This window comes from Phalacrocorax aristotelis, chromosome 6 (assembly GCF_949628215.1).
Source record: "Phalacrocorax aristotelis chromosome 6, bGulAri2.1, whole genome shotgun sequence".
In the NCBI taxonomy this organism is placed as follows: Eukaryota; Metazoa; Chordata; class Aves; order Suliformes; family Phalacrocoracidae; genus Phalacrocorax; species Phalacrocorax aristotelis.
Window position 1 is genome coordinate 34,185,068 of NC_134281.1, and position 18,675 is coordinate 34,203,742.

Below are 18,675 nucleotides of genomic sequence, written 5' to 3' on the forward strand. Positions count from 1 at the left end.
GCTCTCTTGGAACTGTTGGAAAAACGAGCACCCTAGTGATAACAGGGGCAGGCATAATGAAGATGTTTGTACTTTTTTCCAGGAGGTGGGAAATCTGTACTTGGCTGCTTGTTGCTTTTTTCTGGGGTGGGGGGAGTGGATTTTTGTAAATGATGGAGTTGCAGGGTGAGTGTGGTCTCTTGGCAGCTTTAACTCAGCTTCAACAGACAAAAAAGTTTGGTTTGGAAACTTCCCAGACTTGGGGTAATAATTCAAACTTTTCCTAATCATAAACATTTTCTTATTTTATTTTTGTTAATTGTGGAAGCAAAGAAAGGTGTAATTTAAGGACCTAGTGGAAAGGACACTTCCTGAGGTTATTAATTTTATAGAATCATCATAGATGATACAAGCCAGGATGCTGTTGGCCTTCTTGGCTACCTGGGCACACTGCTGGCTCATGTTCAGCCGGCTGTCAACGAGCACCCCCAGGCCCTTTTCTGCCGGGCAGCTCTCCAGCCACTCTTCCCCAAGCCTGCAGCATTGCATGGGGTTGTTGTGACCAAAGTGCAGGACCCAGCACTTGGCCTTGTTAAACGTCATACAGTTGACCCTGGCCCACTGATCCAGCCTGTCCAGATCCCTCTGCAGAGCCTTCCTACCCTCAAGCAGATCAATACTCCCACCCAATTTGGTGTCACCTGCAAACTTACTGAGGGTGCACTCAATCCCCTCATCCAGGTCATTCATAAAGATATTAAACAGAACCGGCCCCAACACTGAGCCCTGGGGGACACACCGCTCGTGACTGGCTGCCAACTGGATTTAGCTCTGTTCACCACAACTCTCTGGGCTCAGCCATCCAGCTAGGTTTTTACCCAGTGAAGAGTACACCTGTCTAAGCCATGAGCCGCCAGCTTCTCTAGGAGAATGCATATAAAGGTGTGCGTAGTGTTGCTCCTGAGTCATCGTGCGTTTTTTTAGTCTTTGTTCATCTCTTGTGGAGATGTGATCCTGTCACCAGGCTGTTCTTCTGCTGATCTTAATTATTTCACTGGGACAGCACAAATTGCTCAGATGCCCAGATGGGGTGGATTTGCCCAGGACATGATATTGCTCTTCCTGACTTCAAGCCTCAGTAGAAACCCATGAACTGGAGGAAGGCCAGGCAGCTGCTCTAGTGCCTCCTGGCATAAACTGCTCACTCAGGAGCAGGGAAAAAAAAAATCATGCTGCTAATTGGCATAATTATGTCAATAACCCCCAGGCCCCATCTAGATAGAAATAATCGCAAGGCTTTTCCCAGAGGCTGTGATGCTGGGGAGGTGATCTAACTGTAGCAGCAAAGCCACCGCTAGAGAAGCTGTCTCTGCATTATGCTGATTAAAAACGTTTTAGCCAGAGCTAAAGCAAACTGTTCATTTGTTTCCAGGGTTAGAAGTCAGTCTGTTATAGAGAGTAATTTTTTACACTTATTGAGAACTCTGGCCAAGAAGTTTTGATAATCCTCCAGATCGTTAGTATCTGTCAGCCTGTGGGATGTTCACAGCTCCCTTTTGTTTTGCTTTTCATGCCGAGTGAGGCTGGTGTCTGGTTTAATACGGAGGATAACTTTTATCGCTGCAGGACTCCAAAGCCTCTGTTTTGGATATTTTTGTGTTGCAACTGCTGCCAGTAATCACAGATAAATCTCATTTCTGTTGTTCGCCTGTGCTTTCAGCTCAGCCCCAGTATGCATTTTTAATTGAACCCACTGCAATGACGTGGCTCAGGCCTTGTTATTGCTTCCCAGCCAGTTCCTGAACCACCCACCTGCTACCAGCCCTGCTGGACCCAACTTCTTAGGCCTGCCCCAACACCATTCCAGTGAACCTGACCCTGGTAGTGCACCTGCCTGTGGCTGAATGTTGGTGCTGAGGGGATGGATCATGGTTTCCACTGCTCCGGTTCCCATCGTGGGTGGGAGCTGGGAGGAATTCAGCAACTGGGACTGCTCCAAAATGCCCTGTTCAGCAGATCGGGAAGTGCTGAAGCCAGCTGTCTGCCAGGTCCTGTGCCGGCAAGCGGCAACCAGCTCCTCTGTGTGCTCCTGGTTTGGCCCTGATCCCAGTTTGGTGCCAAAGACGTAGAGGAAGAGTGCATGGGACCATCCCCCCCGGTGCTGGAGGGCGGTACAGCCCTGCGCTGGGGGCTCGTGGAGGATGCCTCGGCCCTTTCTGCCAGCAGGATGGGGTTGCCGGCCGGGGTCGTGGCTCTCGGGGGAGAGGGGCAGCACAGCAGTCCCGTGGGTCGGTGCATGGACCTGGGCAAACTGTGGTCTTCGTGCCCAAAGGTCCCAGCACCGAAACCAGCTCATCCAAGTGCAGGGGATGAGCCCGTCCAGCTGCTCGAGTTGAGCAGGGTGGGCAGAGGGTGAGCAGGGGCTCCAGGCCGCCGGGAAGACCCCGCAGGTGCTCTTTGCAAGCTGTGTCTTGGGCCGGTGTCACCGCGGAGAGGGCGGTGAGGACCCCCGGAGCTCGGCCTGCACCGGGCGGGGGCGTGGCCTCTCCGCGGAGGTCCCGCCCCCAGGCCCGGGGGTGGGACGCATGCGCAGTGCGGCGGCCGTTACCTGTCAGCGGCGGAGAGGAGGCGGGAGGGGACGGTGCGGTGCGGCGTGGCGGGATGGAGGGGCTCATCCCGCTCGTCAACCGGCTGCAGGACGCCTTCGCGGCGCTGGGCCAGAGCTGCCTGCTCGACCTGCCGCAGATCGCGGTGGTGGGTGGGCAGAGCGCCGGCAAGAGCTCCGTGCTGGAGAACTGCGTCTCCAGGTGAGGCGGTGGGCGCGAACGCCTCCTCAGCGCCCCCACCCCCCCCTACCCGGCGCGTTGTTCCCAACGGTTGTTTCCCCCGCGCCCCCCCCCCCCCCATAGACCCGTTCCCGTGGTCGCCGCTCTCACCCCCGTGGCGGCGGGGGGAGGCCGGTGGCGAGCGGAGAGGTATGAGTCGGCGGGGGGGCGCTCGGGGCGTTCTTCCCCTTCCCCGGTGCCGCGGGGGCGGCGAGGCAGGCCCGCTGTGGGGAAGCCGCCGCAGCTCCGGTGTGAGCCCGTTCGTGTGCCCGGTGCGGGGGGGTTAACTCCCTTCTGGGGGAAAAAATGGTGCTAAAAGCCCCAAATCCTAGTTACGGTGAAGGTTCTGGGTCTCCTCTGTTGACGGTTCTCATCCCTTTGCTATGCTTCATGCCGTCCTAATGCATGTAGGGGTATTAGCATCTTTTCTAAAAATTACTGAAAGAAGGAAGGGGAAGCCTAATGGTTCATGTGGGCCTTTTGGCAGACGGACTACGTCTCTGCAGACCTCCTGAGGTAAATGTGAACTTCACGTGCCGTTTCGTAAAGGTGCTGCCGCGTTCACTGCAAGCAGCGTGCAGGCTTCTGGAGGGAGATGGTGTTTTGGAGCGTAGCTGCAATCGTTAGTCTGCGTATAGGATCAAAAGCACTCTCATATGTCAGCGACTGGGGAACTTCCACGCAAGGAGGTCTTCATTAAGGGTGATATTAAATGCTGTGTCTATCCACAACCTGTCTGTGTGTCAGACTGTGATAGCTCTTGACATACAATATAAAAATACTGTACAGTTGTTTTTTTATCTCCACTTCAGAACTTACTTGTACTGTGTTAAATGTCAGTTCTTCCACTTCTTTCTACTTGAAGACTGTAGGTAACTACTGATGTTGACAGTACTGCTGGTTTCTCAAGCTTAGAAAGCACAAGTGAGGTACTCAGAACTTGTTATTGGCCATCAAATTATTATAGTTTTCTTCAAACAAATAATTAAAAAGTATTTTTGTAACCTTTTGACTTTTTGATCAGTGTGCCGACAAAGCTGTGCAAAACACATGCTAGGGAGGAAAGGCACCTTCATCTTTCTTGTCAATGAGAATATTTTGGTCTCTGTGGAAAAGCCTTGTCAGGGGTGGCACCCACCTGGGGTTGGGGCTGAGTGTGGGGGAATGTCTTTCTCTGGATCCAGCTGTGCTGATGGAAGAGGTCACTGCTCCAGATGCTTGGTATTGCTCCTGTGCTAGAGGGAACTGATCCACAGGCAGAGCTGTTCCTTTGAGTACAGTATACTTCCACTCCTGCTGCCTGAATGAGCCTGCCTGGAGCAAGAGGTGAAAGTGATCCGTTTGTGCTGATCTGGCCCATTTGGACAAGAGACTGGAACCAGCTGCACAAGTGAGACATGGACGTTTCTTGGAAGAATTATGAGGAAAGGCTAAGGGGAATGACTTTTTTCACCCACGTAGTTACTCACCATGCAGCCTCTGGACATTGTGAGAGGGTCTCTTCAGAGAAGAGCTTACAGGATACTGTGAAGCCCCAGAGTGTTTCTGTCACACAGGATCTGGAATTTGGATTCGTTCAACCTGGCCTCAGAGTTCCACATCGTTGTTTTATGCAGTCACTTCTTGAGACATAGCAGCAGCTGATCTGTAGTATCTCCCTACTTGCAAGCTTGGAGCCTATTGCAAATGTGACATTAAAATGCATTACTTCAAACTTATTCCATGAGACTTAAGCAACTGTTTTACTTGTGCCTTTCCTTCAGGCTGAGTGAGTATGTGTGGTCAGCAGATGTGTACTTGCCAAGCTGTGAGAACTTGACTGTGAACCCTCAGAACCAGATTAATAAATATCCATGATACTGAAGAGCATTTTGTTTGTCAGATCAGCAGGCAAAACTGTCTAAGGCTCTTAGTAAGCCATAGGACATTCCTGGTTTTACCGGATAATGAAGGTGCTCTCTGCAAACAAGAAGTTTATTACATCCACATCTGTCTTAATATGGCTTTTAGAGGTAGCGCATCTTGTAGAGACATGTTGCACTCACTTCTTTTTGTTAGTGGTACATGCATGATGCGTGATTAACCACAGGGTAAACATTAATAGTAACAAAGCTTTGAAATTCACATCAAAATAAAACAACCTAACATTGCTCTGAAGTTTGAGCCTTAATTCTCATGGGTTTTTGTTTTGGTTTTTGGGTTTGGTTTTTGTGTTTCATTGTTGTTATATGTTGGTTTTGTGTGTGTGTGTGTTTTTGCTGTTGTTTTTTTTTTTTAACACCACATGAATCATTATCATTAGTAGATTTTGAACTGTCAGCCTTCAGAGAGACATTCGAGGTTGCCTCTCTTCAGGGACAGCTGTAGTTGGTAGAGGAAGGCATGCTACCCTCCATATGGAGGGCAGGGTCTTGCTACAAACATGTTGTTGGTTAATAACCAGAGTATTTGTTATTGGAGCTCTAGTGAGGTTGGTAAAGTTGTTCTTAACTCTAGGATTAGATTGTTAGTCTCTGCTGCCTGTAGCCACTAGACCATTGTTCCTCCTTGAGTCCTTCATGGGGTCTTTGGTTGTGCGAGAATGACTTGGACAGAGGAAACCTATTTTCTAGCTTGCAGATGACATCAGTGTTGGAGCTCCTTTATGGAGCCTGACTGCCCAGGTAGCACGTTGGGCTATACTGCATTACCCACCATCTAGTTTATGCGCTGACATAGTTTTTCAGAAGCGTGAGGGATCTGGCTCTGGCATAGTTCTGTGGGCTGGCAGATGGTCTGGTAGTGGCATCCAAGTCCTGTTGTTTCTGAAGCTGCTGAGTGACATGTATCCATCGCTGTCCCCAGGGTAGAACCAAGCCTTGTTTAGGTGTATGTAGCATCCTTAATTACTAACAACAGTCAGTGAATATATTGGGATTAGATGGTGTGTTTCATCAGCATTGGCTCTGGTGCTGCATGGGGATGAACCCTGCATGTTTGCCTGCTCCAGGAATTGTGCGATGCCCAGCACTATTTAGATCATTGTATGTTGGGTTGGAACAAGGCTGGAGTTGGGCCAGTGTCAAGTCTCCCAATGTAGCCATTATTGTTACTATTTGGATTAGCATCCGCTAATGTGTTTGGAGAGTTTGCTCTTCACTTATTGCTCCTCTGTTTATAAGGAGTCTGCTGCTTTTGGTAGTCAAGGTCTGTGTTCGAAGGGTTTCCTCTCAGAATTCTGGTTTTATTTAGATGGAAACAGAGATTCCAGAGAGCACCTGAGGACAACAGCCATTCCCATTTATGGGTTAGACCTTCATGTGTTCCGAACTGGAGCTCATGGCACTTGTTGGAGGAAATGGTATTGTCTGAAGACCAAATGTTCTTACCTGCTTCTCTTTGTAACAGAAGTAAATGTGCCCTTAAAATACCGAGCCAGTGTTTGAAGCAAAGGGTCTAGTGTGATCTTCTGGTAGAAGTTGGTGGGAGAGATTCAAAAGTGCAAAGGGGAGTCAAACATTTAATACCAGCAGATTGCCAGTGGGAAATAGGTGCTTCGCCTGGTCTTATGCCTCGCTACAGGACCACGACCATATGTGGTGTTTGTGCTTTTTAAACATCTTGCTTTTTATAATAATAGGGTTACTCACAAGAAAAACTAAGGGCAGGAAGCAATCCCTGAAAACTGTATTTGGAGAGAAAGCATTTTCTATTATTTCATATATCTAAATGGGCTTTTAGGATAACTAAAGGCACAGATTGCAAGCTACCTTGTCAAGGCCTCTTTCTCCAGATTTGAATCAGAACCTTATTTTATTCTTACAAATAGCGAGAAACTAATAATTAGATTTCAAAGCTGAAAGCTCTTTACTTCCTTCCCTACTTAATATAATATAAACTGCATGTGGCCAAATAATTGTTTTATAAGAGATGTGAGCTCTTGATTATATGCCTGTCAGTCATAATCAAACAAGCACTTTCATTTTTAAGAGCTTGAGGTCTGGTTTTGTAATACAGCTTTACAGCTTTTTGATCCAGGACGCTTTTGATGATCTCATGGCTACTGCATGTTGTATAGCTATTATGACATTTTTTTTTTCAAATTACAATTCCTTGTGCACTCAGCTCATTCTTTTTTGCTGGAGATGGTGGCTGTGAAGACTACGTTGAGTCATTAGGGGAAGAGAAAGGACTTTAAATCTTGTGGCTGTTGAAGCAGAGAATTTATCCAGAGAAAGTAGACATGTACTTAGATAACTATACCTGGGGGAGGGATAGTTAAAATTGGTGCAGATATTTTATTCTTTTAGGTACCAGTCATTGACAGAAAAACTTTTTTACAGAGAATTCTTCTCTTTTGTGAAATAGGTGTGAAAAATTGAAGTGGTCGGAGATCCAAACTGAAATGTGGTGCTATGTATTCTTTTTTGTAATCTTAAGGATCTTCTGGAAATGAGAACCAGCCACTCCTTTTCCTGACTAATTAAGCCATTGTACAGCTGTATTGAGTGTATTAGTCTAGTTATCAAAATATGTTGGTGCACTGAAAACAAGAATTGTTTCTGGGTATTCTATTAAATAGAAGCAGCAGTAAATGAGACAGTGGCTTATTTAGGTTTCTTCTCCAAATACGTTTTTACATTTAGAGGTTGCAGAACAAACTTGGCCATTTAGATGGGATATAGATGGCCTAGTTTTGTCCTTAAATGTAACTCCATTGGGATTTTAAGGTGGATTTTTTTAATGTTAAGTCTTGAGAATTTATATATGCAAAGTAAAGCAAATGTGTAGTTAAAAACAGACATGCAAACAAATATGCTGATTTCCACCCCCATGTAAAGTAAAAGTTTTCCTCTAAAACTGCTTTGAGGATCCATATCTCTTATTTCTGGCATTTAAATTTCATCAATTAAAACGTTTCTTCTGTTTTAAGAAAAACTGTACTCTGTAGTGAGTCATAGTATAGGGAGCCCTGACTTATATTCTGGCACTTAAGTTCAGTGTATCAAGCGGTTCACAGAAATGCTAAATCAATAAGTAACGCTTAACACTTTTGGAGAGTGTACCTGTGAGAATGCATATACGTATGGTCTTAATGTAACTTCGTCATACTATGTACAATTTGGGTATTGCAGTGGTTTAGTGAACACACGCTTAGGATTTGAAGACTGAGTCCTAGACTGCAGAAAAACCTCAAAACTCTGCCAAAAGCAACCCTGAAAAAACGCCAGTCTGGTCTTGAGAGCCTTCTGAGGTATCAGTGCTACAAATTCAGAGGCAGTTGTTACTGGAGGTTCAATCCATCAAGGTACTGAAGGTGACTGCACACCTCAGACCATTTTTAAAAGCAAATAGTCATTTAGTAAGAGGTTTGTGTGGTTTTTTCTTTTTTTTTTTTTTTGTTTTCAGGCTATAGGTGGCCACTTAACTTTAGATGAACTTTCCTGATTCTTAATACAGAGATGCTTCTGAAAATTCAACAGATTGTCTGACTCTGTAGGCTCTTGTATAACATTATAAATTCTGATACTCATTGCCTTCAGGAAGGAGCCCACACTTGGGATTTTGTAGTGTTGAAATCAACAAATAACAAGCACCTTTCTTGTCTTGCTGTTTATTGATGGGCATTGCTCCTGCTAATGTCTCAAGTTCATGTTATTTTCCTTTGTAGATGAAATAGAAAACAAGGCTTTCTGGTTTAGATCAGTAGATGTTAATGATAAGATAGTTTGGACGTTCACCTGTAAACATACAAAATGGTGCTGATACGGATTGCAGCAGAGGAGAAGTACAGACACTGTTCTCTTCTCTGCCACTGATTTACTGTATGACTTCAAACTGGTTTTTAAACATTACCCACATTGGTATCCCCATGTATATTCCTCAAGTCTTTACTCTGTCTTAACTGTATTAGGATTTAGATTTAGATTTTTATTCCTGTATTTTTAAGTTGCTTCTATTTCTAAAGCAAGAGGTTAGCATATAATCTTAAAATCAGTGTGGGATAACCATGATTATAGTTTAAAACTTGCTGTTTTGCATTTCTCTGCTTTGTGTGGTGGCTGCTTTAGATACCTATGTGGCACCAAAACTGAGTATTGGATTCTAGCAGTGTTTCTTTTTCCCAAAAAGAGACCATTCGGGTGTTTAGTTTGTGCCTCAACAGCTTAGTTGTTGAGAGAGATTGTGTTTGGGGCTTGCTATTTAGCAGTTGATCAGTGAGCAAGTTTTTATTCTTTTAAGTATTCATGGCTTTCTTAAACAATGTCTGCCTAGATTGCAAGCCCAAAGGGGCAGAAGCCATGTTTGCTTTTTCTGTTTTTTTTCTTTTTTTTTTTTTAAACTCTGCATTTAAAAATAAGGCCTTCAGATAACTAGAAATCTGTGAACTCCCCTTGTTTGCTGTGCTGGTGTATAATGGATTACTGGGAATCCTTTTAATGCTGTGTGTCTGCAGTGTATAGTCTGTAGTATAAATTTGCTGAGAACAGGAAATAACCATTATTTAACTGTGACCTTGCATCTTTTTCTTCAGCAAGTTGCATTGAGATGGACAAGGCAGCATTATTGAACTAGAGAGGAGCAAAATCTCATTTAACTGCATGCTGGGCTTTGATGTACTGCCAAGTACTGTTGTCTGGGATAGCCTCTGGGATGCAAAGGGGACTGTAGCTGTAGATAAGAGAGGTTTTCAACTGAAGTCTCTAGCGATAACGTCAGCTTTTATAATTTGTATGTGGAAGTTATGCTTTTAATTCAGTAGCTAGCATAGTGTTTCTGCATCCTAGTTCCTGTGCAAAATCACCAAGATTTCATTCTTTAGATACGCAGGAGATTTACTATTTGCTGTAAGACAGCTAGGTTTCCACCCTCGTAGATGACATAATCACAGCTAGATTAACTGTAAGCACTTGGTATTTTGTTTACTGTGTACAGTGTAGATGCCTAAAAATATACACATATATTCAGCGGTGCTTACCCATAGAGGATGCTCTAAAATGGTCTGTGTGTAACTTGCCTGCAGAGAATAGACAAGGCTCTGCGTGGCAAGCACGAGAACTGTAAGACATCTCTAGCCTCTGCTGCACAACAGTGGATGAAATGGGCTATGTTCCAGATCTGTTCAGCAGCCAAGCTGGAAGCTGCTGAAGAAATTTTAGCATAATCCATCAGAGGCGATGTTGTACCTTTGCGTGCTCACCTGTTAGTTTTTTCATGTGCATGTGCTAAACAAATGTTGACAGAAGATCCCCAATGTCCTTCAGATCTGCGAAATAGGCTGGAAAGCCTTGGGAGTCTGGGATGAGACCTCCAGCATCGTGACTTTTAGTGTTCTGGGAAGTAGTAATATAAAACACTGTTTTGGTCAGACTTTTATTATAAAATTTTCTCATGGTAGTGGTTCGGTTTCTGGTTAGCAGAGAGATGGGAGATTATGGCTGATACTAAATTTCAATATTTGGCTAAACAGACTTTACATTCCCATGGACAGTATATTCATTTGCACATACTGCAGGCTTATTAAAGCAGATTAAATGGGCAGGCAAAAAGGATAAAATGGCTAAAGAAGATAAGTTGTTTGAGAGACTTGGATCACTTGTTTTGGAAACATCCCCCATTTCCCCCTTCCTTCTGTAGTTGTCTGTCTATCTATAAATTCAGGCTGACTTTACCGTGCAGTTCCCACTGTGTATACGTTCTGGAGGGAGTAGAAGAATTGAATCCAGTTACATTCCGGGACGTGGCGTAGCTGATGGCATGCTATACCACTGTTTAAAAAGTCTGTATTGATGGATCTGAGTTTAGTGTGATTTGGGAAGAAGGGCAGGAGCTTATTTTGTCTGGGTTTTTGATAACAGCACTGAAATTTGCATTATCTAAAAGTTTTGTCATGACAGAGTATCCAGTGGTGAATTATTTGCAAAATGCAAGTAATTCTATTGTAACATGTCTTCATGTAGCAGATATGCCTGCAGTGTTGGGGATGTGTTGTTTTCTTTCTGATCCTTGCAATCAGAATTTTTTTCTGTTTATATCTGATAATATTATAGAGGAAAACTCTTTACTCAAATCTTTCCTAAAGAAACATTGTTAATAGTGTTTGGCAGCTGTAGGTGATGATAAAATCCCCAACTTTATTTAGAGCACTGACAACAGTTTAAAGCGATTAAAGAATTCTTGTTGTCCTTTCCTTGTATTGAGATACAAAATCTTGCTGCATTAGTATTCATCCTGAGAATGGATGGGCTTTTATGCACCAACATCCTATGCAAATTAGTCCTTTCCTAAGAGCGAACATATCTGATTAGGGAGAATACAGTTGTTCTGCAAGGTCTGCTTTATTCTTTTCAACACAAATATTCTGAGAATTGTTGGGGGTTTTTTTTGTGTTTGTGGTTTCTTCCCCTCCCACCCCCCTGCTTGGAACTGATGGAGAGCACCGTTGGGCAGGAAATAGCAGAAGCTTTTGTAAAATCTTAAAAGAGAAAGAGGAAAAAGGGCATTTCCACAAATGGAATTAGGATGATGCAGCAAAGTTTTGGATGCCTGCCAGGGAGGACAGATGCATCGTGCATACAGTGGCTTGCCGACGGGATTGCACATTGGCAGCTTCCCGATCTGTTAATACAGCAAGCCTACAGCTCAAGCATAATCACTGCAAACAGAGCACTGTTCATCTTACCACTTTTGTGTTTTTGCCTGGGAAATTTTCATAGCTGTGTATGGCAAGTTTTAAGTCCTATAAACATTATTGAAACTTTAAAACTTTATAATGTAAAAAAGATATGTATCTTTTAGTACTAGGAAGTGTATTTTCTCTCCTTGCTTCAGTGAACAGGCTTGCCTTTTTCTGTGCAGAAATGCCATGTGAGGTACTCTCACTGCTGTCAAAATATGGTATTAGATTTGGGGTACTAATAATGGTCTGTGTCTTAGACTTCTGTTCAAATGTCCTCTACTTTGGAGAACCTGTTGACTCCAGTCATGTTTAATGGAAGACATCATCACTGGAACTAGGGTAATTTTTGGCACTGATTTTCTCATAGCCCTGTAATGTTTACTTTAATGGGGGAGATGTAATAACTTTTGGCTGCTTGTTGAGCAGAAATGCTGCTGCTACTTAAAGCATCTTCCATATATGAGAGAAGTATAATGACAGTGTTATTTAAGCCTGCTCTGTCTCCAGTCTTCTGCATGAAGGGAAAAGTTTTGCTTTCTTGCCTTAGCATTGTCACTGAACCTAGTCGTTACGGAGGTGCCCAGCTGGTGTGACTGAAATCGCTTGCCATCTTATTTGAAGTCCTTCAAGGGCTTCAATACCTTATTTCTCACCTTTACGGTCAACGTTCGCCATATTCCCATGGTAAGGACTGCTTGGGTGGATTTTTTTGTACCATTCCACTCTGGTTTTTTGTACAGTTGGTCTCACCTCCATAAAGGAGTGGGGAAAGGGAGACCCAAAGAGACATTTTAGGCTGCTAAGTTGGAGTGCTGTGTAAGAGTTTAAAGATTTGTTTTTTTTCTTGAATCAACTTTTGTGCTTACCTGTAAGTGATGGATAGGATAACTAAGGGGTCCCTAATTTGGCTGCTCAGTTCCAGTAGCTCAGCAGTGGTGACAAAGGACACCGCTGGGTTGGAAAATGGCTTCTCAAAGACACCCAGTTTATCCACCCTGCTTGAAAGGAAGAGATAGTTAACAGCCCTAGGATGCCTGGATGCTCAATTTCTCACTCCTAAAGACATGCCCAAACTGCCTGGGATGCAATGGGTAGTTACCACTCCTGTTTTCATTTGGCAGGTTAATTAAAGAAGATCTCTCAGCTGAAGGAAGATTTACCTTGAAAGAATGGTTACTGCAAACTGAGACCAACTTGATCAGAGAACTTGAACGAAGTGCTAAAGTGTCATGATAAGGATGCCAGCGTCTGCGCTGTGTGGTTTACAAAAAACAAGACTGGTCTTGAGCTTTAGGAGCTAATATATCTGAGATCACTAAAAATCCACAGCCTCTTAATGCATTTAGCTTGCCTAGTAGGCCTATTTAGGATAGGTATCACTGGTCTTCATAACGAAGATTAATTACTTTGTACATCTTCATGTAAGCCCATTATATTAGGCTGAAATTTTTGCAGACATTGAACAAAGCTCTGTGAGACTTGATTGACAGACATTGTGCCAAAACAAAAAGCATTTACTCTTCTGTAACTAATGAAAGGAGGTGAGGGATCAAGTGGTGACTGGTAGTAAGGACTGGTCTCTCTACTCTGAGCTAATGAGGAAGAGCTTATATAGCCGAATATCAGTGTGATGTATACTAATGTATTACTAAAAAAGAAAACGTGGTACGTACTTGAGAACATCAAAACACAACAGAGATAGTGCCTTAAAAAGCTTTTGTGACTTCTTGCAAATGTGTCCTGGGGTCATCTTTGTACTGTCATTCGGAGGGTAGAGGAATTGTGCTTCCAGAAGGAAGAATAAATACAGTGATGTCTAGTGTCAGTGATGACAAACCTCCTCTGAGAACTCAACATTACGAATTTAATTCCAAGAAAGCCCTTGCTTAAATGCAAAGTACGCTTCCCATCGCTTGGACATACCTTGCTTTGTAATGAACAGAAGTGCTGGGTCCTCTGTGGTGTTGATGAGCACAGGAGCAAGAGCAGGTGAGATAGAAAGAATACGTCTGCCAAAATAGGTCTTCAGATGTATGTTTTCAGCATACATCTCTTCCGTAGGCTTACACTGGACCATGCTTTTCCATTTTGTTCTTTTGTAGCACTTTGCTTTGAGGCTAAATATGATAAATGCAAGAAAAATGAACGCCTTTTGTAGTACCCCTGTACAGCATACATTTGCCACAGAACTGGGAGATGCTCGACTGTGTAGGCATGTGTAGGTGTTCACTGTGAAACTGTGGTCTTTTGCACAAGATGCGGCCATTCAGCAGCCAGCATGAGCTACAAGTGCTCCTAGTGTGCCAGGCTGGAGTTGTATAAAACAATAAACACTGTGTTGGAAAAAAGCCCAGGAAAAATGTTGACTTTTGGCATAATTGGTTCCTATTGCAATTGAAGCTGCATTGCAGTCTTTGGCAAGTGTTGGGAATAAAGACCTGCGCAGAATGCTACCGCAGCAGTGTTGTTCATATGAGCAGCCCATGGAATATGGCCCTTCTGCTTTTGAGGGAAGGTTAGTGAAAAAACATTTGTAAGTTACATTACCAATGTTGTTTGGCAAAATTAAATAGATTTAGATGGGTCGCTTGTGCTCTTCTGAAAGAGAATTCTGGCTGTTGTCCTGAGCCCATCTTGTTTCTACCCTTTGTGAAAAATGTGGAGGCTTTTCCTCTGCAGGGACTTTGGATTTTTTGACAATTCATCACTATCAGTTTAACTTGTTCCTGGCTCTTTAATTAATGCAGTTACTGTGTCATTCTCCTCCATGATTTGATTTCTGAATTCCCCTTATGTTTTGTATTAAATAATTATATTGGTATTAATGTAAATTAATCACAATTTATCCTCAGTAATACTGGTCAAAGTGCAGAACATTTCTCAGTACTAAACTGCAAAGTAAAGCAGATTTAAGTTACTGTTTTGAAACCGTGATTAAGTCTTAAGTGGTGATGCATCATTGCTCTTCACAAACTGGGGATTCTTCTGTTTTGTTGATTATTTTTTTTTTAAACATAATAAATACTGCTAGCGTGCTAGGGAGTTCCTAAATGAAAACTCTCCCCCTACCTGGAAGTCCCCTTGGAACACATTATGTTTATATTTTGTTTGTTTGATATGTGTTCTTTTCTTTGTTAACTATAGTCCTGTACTATAATGAGACAATCTCACTGAAGGAGCCCCTGTCTAGTTTGCTTTTCAGCTTTTCACTATCGATTCTGCCCTTTCTGAAATTTGAAAGGATGTTCCCATCTCTTCCATGGGACTCTTCCCATTAATGATTTGTCTAATTACTTATTCAGCTTATTTGTTTCCTGAGCATCAGTCAGAAAGGATGGTATGATAAAGGGCGGACAACATACAAAGACATGAACTTTTTTTTCTTTAAAGTTGTCTACTGTAGCAAAGATCAGCCCCCTGTCTTGTTATTATAAACTGCTATGGTGTTGGTATGGCCATTGATTACTTCTTTTACCATCCTGTGACATCAGTTTTTGAGACCTGGGTTTTAGCAAGTCAAACTCGTATGTTACCTTTACACATTAAACATTTTAGTAGGTGTACTTGTCCAGATCTCTGATACTGGAAACGAGCTGTATTAGAGAGTGAAGACAGTATAGTTTATATTGTGGAGTAAGACATCAGTAATTTTATAGTTGTTAGGTTAAAATTATTTGGCCTTAAAAATATTTTGCTCTTGAAAATATTTAGTGGTATTCTAACAGATGAGTGCTTTCTAAGGTTGAAGAATTATTGAGGTGATGTTCTGGAAGACCTGGCTTCTTGAATCTTATTTGCATTTGATGTTCGGTACTGCCTAGGCAACGCTGGACAGGTTTTGCTGCCGGTCTCCAAACTGTCAAGTCACAGCAGCGTTGCTGCTGAGCTAGTATAGCTCTTGTCAGCAGAGTGCCTTTTGTTGAAAATATTCTGAGAATAAAGATGTAAAAGTTGTTTGATTCTTAATGTAGGATGTGTGTCTTTTTAAGGGACCATATATTTAATTCCCAGCTTTATTCTTACACAGTGTGTTTCACTCTCGTTTCCTGCACCTTGTTATTAAGTGGTCTTGCAGTTGTGCACACAGGTACTCACAGGCTCAGTCCCCCCACTGCAGAAGACAGCCTTTTCTCTCCCGTGTTGGTGTCTTTGTGCACAAATTCTCAGGCGTGTCCTTTTTTCTAAATAGATTTCTTTGCAGCTGTTTCAACTCTTGTGATTTTACTCCTGACTCCCGCTAAACATCTGTACACACTGACCAAAATGTTTGGAAAAGCAATTATCTCAAACCTGTCCTTTAAAGAATGTTAAGTGTGCCACCAGGACACTGAGGGGCATCATCCTTTTGGTCAGAAGGAACCTGTGTAACTGATCTGTGCTCAGTCCTATTGTTTCTTGCTGCTGAAGCATCTTTATTATTTTTTCCTTCTTCTTTAAGAAACGTTTTATTTAGGTGGATGTTTTGAGAGAAAATGTGGGTGTGGGGCCACTCCTAATACACTGGCTTTGGGGGATTTTTTTGGCATCAATAACAAACCCTATGTAGAAAGCTTTCCATACCAAGGGGAGGGGGAGAAGACTTCCATCCTGTCTTGTGGATGTCAAAGTAGGCATTTCTGCAGAAGCAGTTGTACAGCATTTAATCTGATTCCCGTGCTGTTAGAATTGTAATGTGGTACTATGTTGCTTTTCCTGAAAAAAGTTGCAAGTTATGTCTCAGGTTTGACTTAGACTTCTGTGTTTGTTTAAAGAACAATCTTTTTTCTAGAAGTAGAATTTAGGAATTCATTTGTAGCATCTGATTTGGGCTGTGCAGAGGAAGTGCACAAATGCCCTGGCCTTGTGGCTGAAGCTGGAATTTCAAACATTAAAAAAAAATATTCCCTGTCCCTGTGAGGGCAGATTTATTAATTGAGGATGCTATTTTGTTCATACAGGTAATATACGCATCCAGCAGTTAATGGGGGGGCGGGGGGGGGGGAGTTTTATTCTGTACTCATCCCATGAACCCCTTTCTATCCTTGTTGTTTTTTTTCCTCTTCAAACTGTACCTCTCAAGCAGAAGCTTTATGTCCTTCTGAATGCTCTTCAGCTGGTTATGTGATCAACACAGCTCGCCCTCTTACCAAGCAGGAGCCTCTGCTGATGCTTACTTGAACAGACGATGGGCTTTTTTACAATAGTTCAGCTTGTTAGAGAGGGTTACCAAATGCCATCTATTCTGGACATGTCAAGAGAAAATTATTGCCATACATTTCTTTCTAATTTTGCTGTTGAGGGAAGGTCAGTGTTATATAACTAGGAGTTGCATTAATGCAATGTTCTTCATCTCTGAATGTGCTTACTCTGAAGTCTGAAGCAGAAAATCAATGTCTTTTCAGCCTTTGACTCTCTGAGGAAGGATTTTACTGCTTCATGTGGTGCTGTAGAGGGCCATAGTTTGTTTTGTGTGATCAGTTTGTCCTGAATGGCAATAACATTTAGCTTCTTGATGGGAAAAATTATTATTAAAAAAAAATATCTGAAATGCCTGAAAATCAAGGTACGAAACTGTCATCTGAATAGGCGTTTTCTGCATCCTGGGCTACTGTCATTTTAGTGCATATAGAGAAATGAATATGTTTCTATTAACATTTTCTCCTCTTCTCCATGAGAAAATATCAGTAGATGGCACTTCACTGAGACACAGGTTTCTCTCTACTGGTTGATATTGAAATTGTGGCAGACCTTTTGAAGGCCTTTAGCATCTCTCTAAGCTAGTTCTTGTATCCTGTTGCTGTCTCAAGCATTGTAAAACATCACAACAGATATCAAGCAGTATGTGTGATGTTTTTGCATTATCTTTGTTTCAGAGATTACTTGAATCCTAATTAATTGTACTTTTGCGTGCAGATTTGTATTTGAGTTAATGAGCTAGCGTGTTTTTGAACAGCCTCTCCTTTTATGCTGTGCTTTAGCTTTGGTTTGCAGAGTAATTGCACTGTAAGCACATATTAACAGGTACTGAGAAAATGAGACTTTCATTTTATCTAGAAACTAACATTGTTTCATTCAAAATGCTGGGGACTTCTAAAGTGGTGTGGGGCACAGCCGACAGCTAGTCTTGTTCCTGAGGCCTTAAAACTGCTTGCTTATGTGATTTTTTAAAAAATTTTTTTTTATATGTCTAGATGTCAGGTTGGGAAGGAAATCTTCAGAGCTTGTATTACGGGTTGAGTTGCCAAATTTCTCTTCTGCAGGCTGCCAAAGCCTTCCTACCTTGTTGGTGCTTGTGGAAAGAGGTTCGCTTTTGTTGCATTGCTGAGCCTGTCTTGACCTGGGACTCCTCAGACCTAATATCCTCTGATTTGCACAAAAAATATCCTGAAGTTTGATGAAATATTTGTGTATTCTCTTTTTCACAGATGTACCCTCTAGGGTTGCTTTAAACCTTGTAGGTTTGTGTGCTGGCTTAAAGGAACTGCTAAAATCAGGCATCCGTTAAGTAACACAAGGTCAGTATGAAGGAATGCAATGATTATAGGTAAGATGTGGTTTCTCAACTAGCTTGAGAAGACCCATCTAAGTAGTTCTGTCTAAAGGACTGACAGGGCTGAATCTTTCTTCCTTTGACTCTTTTGTCCTTCTCCTTACCCCTCCCAAATGCACTGCACACTCCTGCCTCACCCTTGGTACTGGCACTAGCAGATGTAACAACACAGTCACCCAGACCAGCTCTGCAATTTGACTGAAAAACCATGCCCTAACCATTTGCTGCATTGCTTTTCTCCTGACCCAGAGAGGTGAGTTAGCAGTGCTGCCAAGGCAGTCAAGAAGGTGATTCAGCATCCCTGCTAAGGCAGGAAAAAATAAGCTCATCAAAATCCCTTAAGCTGATTGTGAAACTGAATTTACCTCTGAATTTTATTCCTCTGAAGATGCTTATTTGAAGAGAGCACTCTTCAAAGCCCCTCACTGAACCTTACCTCAAGGTTTGTAAGAGTTTAATAGGTGTGGCAACTGGGGAAGACCCTGGGGGAAAAAAAGGTATTTTATTTTGCTTTGGGTTTCTGATCATTGGTTTTGCAACTAGCAATTGGTGTAAAGTTTTTCTATGGTTTCAGTTACATAGGGAGTCTCCCTGTCTTTGGAAGTATGGCAAGGATTATGGGGATGCATAAGAATATGACAGAGTTGCTGTCTTTGCTTCATTTCTTGCTTTCTGGTCTGAGG

General features: G+C 42.7%; 1 protein-coding gene across 5 annotated transcripts in view; it reads left to right on the forward strand.

Annotated features, from left to right (window-relative positions):
* Positions 1-2,583: 2,583 nt before the first annotated feature.
* DNM3 (dynamin 3) overlaps positions 2,584-18,675 on the forward strand; it is a 180,786-nt gene continuing 164,694 nt past the window's right edge. For all 5 annotated transcript variants that reach the window (XM_075097092.1, XM_075097090.1, XM_075097091.1 and 2 more), the window contains exon 1: positions 2,584-2,786. In XM_075097092.1, coding sequence (XP_074953193.1) covers positions 2,641-2,786 — 146 coding nt within the window. In that variant the 5' untranslated portion in view covers positions 2,584-2,640. The remainder of the gene's footprint in view (positions 2,787-18,675) is intronic.